General features: G+C 41.2%; 1 protein-coding gene across 3 annotated transcripts in view; it reads right to left on the reverse strand.

The window, feature by feature from the left end:
* Positions 1-3,835: 3,835 nt before the first annotated feature.
* LOC112072143 (sex comb on midleg-like protein 4) overlaps positions 3,836-7,493 on the reverse strand; it is a 13,094-nt gene continuing 9,436 nt past the window's right edge. For 2 of the 3 annotated variants that reach the window (XM_024139565.2, XM_024139564.2), the window contains exon 4: positions 3,836-7,270. In XM_024139565.2, coding sequence (XP_023995333.2) covers positions 7,145-7,270 — 126 coding nt within the window. In that variant the 3' untranslated portion in view covers positions 3,836-7,144. The remainder of the gene's footprint in view (positions 7,271-7,493) is intronic. The other variant, XR_011476113.1, reaches the window with a different exon arrangement.

Consider the following 7,493-nt stretch of genomic DNA (forward strand, 5'->3'; position numbering starts at 1 on the left):
TCATCACTGAACATGTCTGTTCACATACATAGGTTGACCCAAACAGTACAAACATCTTCTGAGCTCGACTCTTAATCTTTGTAAAGTTGTGTCATCGAGAGATGCATAGAACCTCGTCAGTGGCATTGTTTTGAATAGTTCTCCAATCACTGCATCAGACTGAAGATCGATACGCTCAAGTTGCAGTCAGTGAGAGCGTTATCCACATTGAAGGTGAAAGGAGAGGAAACCAACAGCATTCATTTTCCAACACTTTGAAATCCTCAAAACGACGAGAGAAAACTCACCATTCAAAGTACGCAGCATGATGTTGTTATAATTCGTTTTACTTGAGGACAGGAGACCAAAGTGGAGACATAGGACGAGTGGATAATTTTATAATAAGCAGGTTTATCAAGTGTAAAGATATTAGGCAAAGCCGTGCACGCGCCCCTTTCTGTCAGATTCTTATGAAATCGTCGGAGAAGAGAGCCCCTCTAAGCAGTACATACAGATTATATAGACAACAAGCAAAGTAGGTTGATCTTGTCGTCTGGCCTTCCGATTGGTCGATCTGGGTCGTAGGTAGTCCTGTTCGGCCTGATGTCGACATTCCATTGGCTTTTCACACAGTTCTTTGTCCTATTCACATCCAAAGGCATCCTGCATGTGCGTTTGTTTTCACAGGCCCTATTCATGGGGGAGGGGATGTGTGTGTGGTCTGACAAAGTAGAGGGGATGGGTGCATGTTGTGCCAAGAATAGCTTATGTTGAGAAGTGGTTAAAACAAGTTACCAGTATCTTATACAATTTCTTACAATGTACAGTTGAAATCGGAAGTTTACATACACTTAGGTTGGAGTCATTAAAACTCTTTTTTCAACCACTCCACAAATTTCTTGTTAACAAACTATAGTTTTGGCAAGTCGGTTAGGACATCTACTTTGTGCATGACAAGTCATTTTTCAAAAAATTGTTTACAGACAGATTACTTCACTTATAATTCATTGTATCACAATTCCAGTGAGTCAGAAGTTTAAATACACTAAGTTGACTGTGCTTTTAAACAGCTTGGAAAATTCCAGAAAATGTCATGGCTTTAGAAGCTTCTGATAGGCTTTAGCCAACAAGTGCTCAGCATATGTGGGAACTCCTTCAAGACTGTTGGAAAAGCATTCCAGGTGAAGCCAAGAGTGTGCAAAGCTTTCATCAAGGCAAAAGGGTGGCTACTTTGAAGAATCTGAAATATAAAATATATTTTGATTTAACATATTTTTGATTCCATATCATGTTATTTCATAGTTTTTATGTCTTCACTATTATTCTACAATGTAGAAAATAGCAAAAATAAAGAAAAACCCTTGATTGAGTAGGTGTGTCCAAACTTTTGACTGGTACTGTAAGTTAAGCAGTTAACGTTACCCTGAGTTGTGAATTTCTCTACACCCTACGAATGTTCAGTGTTGCCAACTTAGCGACTTTGTCGCTATATTTAGCGAGTATTCAGACCCCTCTAGTGACACATTTTCAAAAAAGCGACTAGCGACAAATCTAGCGACTTTTTCTGGTGTTATTGGAGACTTTCGTTGACTCTGACGTGAAAGCACGTATCGTTCTTACTCTTCTCAACGAGCACCGGGTGCTGCCGTGGGCCCCATCCCCGTCCCAAAGCACTCACAGCCGGCTCAGTCCTCGCGCAGCAGTCCCTCCCAGCTGCAGTCAGAGCAGGAGATGTTCACCCCTCCGAGTCCAGACTGCAAATGAATCGCGCATGCGGGAAGCCACCACTGGCTGATCCCGCCCTGGCTTACATAAGAAAAAACAATTAACCTGATTTAGGACCAGACTAGTTAACATAATTTTCTCACATTGCCATTGACAGTTTTTTCTATTGTCTCTTTTTGGTTCATTTAGATTGTTAATGTAGATTGTATAYAAAAACAAAACAAAAAAWKKTATGGTTAAACATTTTCATGTTTTACTGTGACTTGTTGTAGGCTCCTAAGTGGACCATAAGGTTAAAAACAAAACCAAATGAAGAAAAATWAAATWAAATAAAAAACAAAAAAATCGAAAATTAAAAACTAAGTAGTTCCGCCAGAGTGTCTCCAGAGGGTCACTTTTGCCGGTCCCAAGCCCGGATAAAGGAGGGYTGGAATTGTGACATAAAAAAAAACAAGAATCGACAGAAGAAAGTTAATTTGTAGTTCTAAACATATTTTGGGTGTTTTTTACTCACTTTTTGTCTCTCCCACAACGTTATTCCGCTCTTCTACAGCTTCCATCACAATTACATGCACATGGCCAATTATGCAAATTAGGCGATGACATCATTTTGCGACTTTTAGGACAGCCAGTAGCTACTTTCCTTACTGAGGAGTTGGCAACACTGCAAATGTTGCGCCTCTTGTCGAGATCAGTGGTGTCTTCATAGTACTTCGCCTGGTTGGAAAGATAAAATAAAATCTCAGAGGGATGCCATTGAAGTGCAAGCTACATACATACAGAAAGCTACATTAACAGTTAGCTAGCTAACGTTAGCTAAATTAAACTGTCTGGCTAGCTAGCTAGATGGTTAGCTGACTAGGCAGGCTGAGTACATTAGCTAGCTAAATAAGTACTGTAGCTAGCAACGTCAAATCTAAAAACAGCTGAAATGATTTATTCCTATTGAACAATATTTTCTTATATAAAGACAAATATAWGGTAAAAAAAAGTGTTCTCTTTCCAGTCCTCTGAAGCAGCAGGTAGTCAGCAGGTTGTCACCGTCAAAAACACCGTCCTTGAAGAGCAATTCTGAGGTAATCATTTTGTGCGGACTGAGCGAGCGCTTCTGAGGTGAAATAGAACTAGAACTGCCCGCGTCCTGGGTCCTACGCGACCGCTACGAGGTATAACAGAGCTAAGCAACCAGTATAACAACGGACGCTTTGGTTCATTACGTAGGCCAGTCAGAATTTAGCAAATTTTAGTAAATAGCCCTAGCAACCGAAGCCAGAACTCATCGAATCCAATTGTGACGYAGGGGGACACTTTTTTGGCAGGTGGTTACTATTTGGCATATTATATTTGGTATTTTCCAGAATTCTGTTAGATGTTATTTTTCCTGATTTTTGTTTCTGTTTCACAGTTTATTTCAATATTACAGTTATTCATAGAGGAACAACMAACATTGATCTTTTGAGAGCATGTCAATGCTTAAAATCATATCAGAAGACACATTTTGATGTCTGAAAAAAAAAAAAAAATCAATCGTTTTTGTGTAATTCCCCTTTAATTGCGAAATTTATAGAGAAATGTGTTTGTCTAGACATGTTTCTGTTAGGCCTACTGCTGCTGCATATGTTATGGCAGTTTGCAAAACAATGACCACCCAATTGAACCAAATAATCATGATATCTTTGTCAGGTAAGMCTACCTCGCAGTTAACATTTAATTAAGAAGGTTTTTGGGCAAAGTCTGTCTACCCACAAGACCATTACAATTACTAGCATCTCTAATAGGCTACATATTGAGTGATCGACAAATGCGCTCACCAAACAGACAGAGGCAATATTGCTGGAAATKATTTGGCAGATTGCTATTGTGTTAGGTTTGGCTTTTCAAGCCAATAGTGGCTAACAAGGGCTGGGATAATATCAATGTGGCTTTGATTGGTTAGTAGCCGGGAGATTTTTGTTTATGACAGTTTGTGATGGAACATATTTAAAAAGTGCATGATCTTTCAGAATTACATGGCGAGCTCACAGGTGGGCTGGTAGCTACTTGTAGCTCACGTTGTACCTGTTGGAGACCATGGCTCCGGACCATACACCATAACAAGAGGACACAAGCTGCTTTCCATTTGGGAGATCTATTAAACAGAAAATACACTTTTATTTCAGGTGTGACTTTTTAAACAAGCATGACTTACAGCATCTTTTTCAAGTAAATTGAGCTGCTTTAAAAGACTTTAACAAGAACACTATGTTCTTGTGTTGCTTTATGGCACAACGAGTCCTTAACTTCAACTCACCAACCACAGAAGAATGGTATAGAATACCCAGAACAGAATGCTACAAAAGTTTCTATTAACTAAGACCCCCTGAGAGATCTCAAATTAAAGCAAGGCAGGTTCTGTTGTATTATGTTGAGGGCGTTTCAACTAAAAGATATATAAAGCATTAAAAAGGCAGTATGAAATATATTGTCCCTCCCTCACCCATAATCTTCACATTTCTACTTATATATAATCTCATTAAAATATGTATTTTCTACAAAAATGTACATTCTTGTGTCTGATACTTATGGTTAAACCCATAAATCTGTTTTAACAAATGGTCCAACTGACAACATGAAGTCCTGAAGGGACCAATAACAGGTGAGGATATCTCCGACTCGGACTGGTACTAATATTAAAAGACGCTACACACAGGATTTTTTGTAKAATTTTTGCATTGTAAATTCAGACTGTGTTATTTAGTGGAAATTATTTTTTTGTAATTCCCTGGTTGCTAAAGTTTGCTCAATTTCAGTTTATGTGAGAAAACAAGCACTGAATAGTGTAGGGAATCATTGTACAATTTAAATTGCAGGGCGATTCCCAGTAGATAACACAGTCACAAAGTCAAAACTTTTACATTTTGAGGCTAATATCACAGTCAAGCCCAACACTGGCCGGTAAGCAATACTGTGAAACACACCATCATTCCACTATTTCTGCAGATATATTATGGACATTCTGAAATTACAACACTATTTATTTATTTTTTATCCTGTGTGTAGCACCTTTAATATCAAACTGAAACCTAGATAGAAAGCCCTTTAATATGATGTCCCCTTTACTCTTGAAACTAAAACGAGCTGTCATCTGAAATAACTTCTGGAATCACTGAGCTGTCATCTGAAATAACTTCTGGAAATAAATGTAAATAAATCTTTCTAGACAGTTCTGTATTGATGAAAACTGGACAAAGCCTCTGTGCTTGACACCACCAGTAGGGGCGATCTCTTTAACAGCATGACCTTCATTAATCCCCACATCAAACATCACAGTCACAGGGATTCCAGCAAGGCACACTCACAGGGAATTAGAGTTTCAAAAGACCTGTCTGAATATCTCCACTGGTCGGAGGTTGACGRTCTGTCAGTCTGACAGGCATTAGATATAACGTCTAGCTGTTTAAGACAATGGCCATCTTACATTGGGGAAAGTCACCTGCTCACACCAGTAACACATTTCACCCTTTACCATGAGAGGCTAGTGACCGTCATGGCAACAGGGTCTACCTTAAACTGCAGATCATCCAGCATCATGGACACATTATTGAACTAACAGGAATTGAAATAGACAACATTCTGCAGCTGTAAACAGGTTTAGCTTCTAATATCAKCACTGTTACATTTATATACACATCCTCCTTATTAACAGGATATTAATAATAAAAACATAACGTCATAGAAGAAAACATTGTACATCTTTGGGATCCAGAAGCAGGATCAAACATTACTCAGTAAAAAGTCTTAGCATGTCCTAGTGTAGGTTAGTCAGTCTGTGCTATTCAATGTAAACACCATGGAGAGAGTCTGTTGCTTTGGGATCCAACCAATCACAGCCTTCTCTGTTTGGCGTGCCCAGCTCTGATTGGCTGGGGAGGAGATGAGGTAATGTAGTGTCAGCGATGCACAACGCATGTTTTCACTGATCCACACCGTGTGTTTCCATGTTACCACAGATAACATAACCGGAGTGAGAGAGCTCAGAGATAAAGAGGGCTTGGGGCAGGCTGGGGGCTAGAGTTGGAGGGGGCTGTGTGCCCCTGAAGAGACTGTTAGAGGTTGAATATTGGGTCACCTGTAAGGGATGCTGTGGGACATTCTGTGGTAGGGTGAGCTGTGTTTCACCTGGGGTCTGTGAGGCTGGTCTAATCTGGAACCTGCTACAGTTTTCCCTGTTTCAACCTGTGTCTTTCAGCTCTACAGTTTCCCCTGTTTCAGCTCTACAGTTTCCCCTGTTTCAGCTCTACAGTTTCCCCTGTTTCAGCTTGACAGTTTCCCCTGTTCAAGTCTGTTTCACGCTCTACAGTTTCCCCCGTTTCTCAGCTCGACAGTTTCCCCCTGGTTCAGCTTGACAGTTTTCCTCTGTTTCAGTCTGTTTCATCTCTATCGTTTCCCCTGTTCTTGTCTGTGTTTCAGCTCTACAGTTTCTCCTGTTCAGCTCTACAGTTTCCCCTGTTTCAGCTCTAAAGTTTCCCCTGTTTCAGCTCTACAGTTTCCCCTGTTTCAGCTCTACAGTTTCCCTGTTTCAGCTTGACAGTTTCCCCTGTTTCAGCTCTACAGTTTCCCCGTTTCAGCTCTACAGTTTCCCCCCGTTTCAGCTCTACAGTTTCCCCCGTTTCAGCTCGACAGTTTCCCCCGTTTCAGCTCGACAGTTTCCCCCGTTTCAGCTCGACAGTTTCCCCCGTTTCAGCTCGACAGTTTCCCCGTTTCAGCTCGACAGTTTCCCCCGGTTCAGCTTGACAGTTTCCCTGGTTAAGTCTGTTTATCTCTATCGTTTCCCCTGTTCTTGTCTGTGTTTCAGCTCTACAGTTTCTCCTGTTCAGCTCTACCATTTGCCCTGTTTCAGTCTGTTACAGTTCTACAGTTTCAGCCCTACAGTTAGCCCTGTTTGTCTGTGTTTCAGCTCTCCAGTTTCATCTCTAAAGTTTTCCCTGTTTCAGTATATGTGTTTCACCTCTCCAGTTTGTCCTGTTCCATTCTGTGTTTCACCTCTCCAGTTTGCCCTGTTCCATTCTGTGTTTCAGCTCTCCAGTTTGCCCTGTTCCATTCTGTGTTTCAGCTCTCCAGTTTGCCCTGTTCCATTCNCTCTCCAGTTTGCCCTGTTCCATTCTGTGTTTCAGCTCTCCAGTTTGCCCTGTTCCATTCTGTGTTTCAGCTCTCCAGTTTGCCCTGTTCCATTCTGTGTTTCAGCTCTCCAGTTTCACCTCTACAGTTTGTCCTGTTCCATTCTGTGTTTCAGCTATCCAGTTTCACCTCTACAGTTTGTCCTGTTCCATTCTGTGTTTCAGCTCTCCAGTTTGCCCTGTTCCATTCTGTGTTTCAGCCCTCCAGTTTGCCCTGTCCCATTCTGTGTTTCAGCTCTCCAGTTTCACCTCTACAGTTTGTCCTGTTCCATTCTGTTTCAGCTCTACAATTTGCCCTGTTTCAGGCGCTCTATGTGGTGACACAGCTTCAAGGCGGGCCCCAGTTTCAGACCCATGTACTTCATCACCATGTCACTCCTCAGCAGCATCAGGGCCTTGCCGTCAATCTCCTGAGGATGGACAGACACGCAGGCAGAAAGACAGGAGAGAGAGACAGGCAGAGAGAGAGAGAGAGAAATAAACCAGGATTAGCATCATTCAGAAGAAATCATGCACATGGGTATAAAACCATTTAAAACAGTCGTTTTCCCACTGTTCTAGTGGTTATAACTCTATGGTCAGTAATAACAKCAGTTTTCCCTCTAGTGGTTATAACTCTATGGTCAGTAATAA

This window comes from Salvelinus sp. IW2-2015, unplaced genomic scaffold, assembly GCF_002910315.2.
Source record: "Salvelinus sp. IW2-2015 unplaced genomic scaffold, ASM291031v2 Un_scaffold1832, whole genome shotgun sequence".
In the NCBI taxonomy this organism is placed as follows: Eukaryota; Metazoa; Chordata; class Actinopteri; order Salmoniformes; family Salmonidae; genus Salvelinus; species Salvelinus sp. IW2-2015.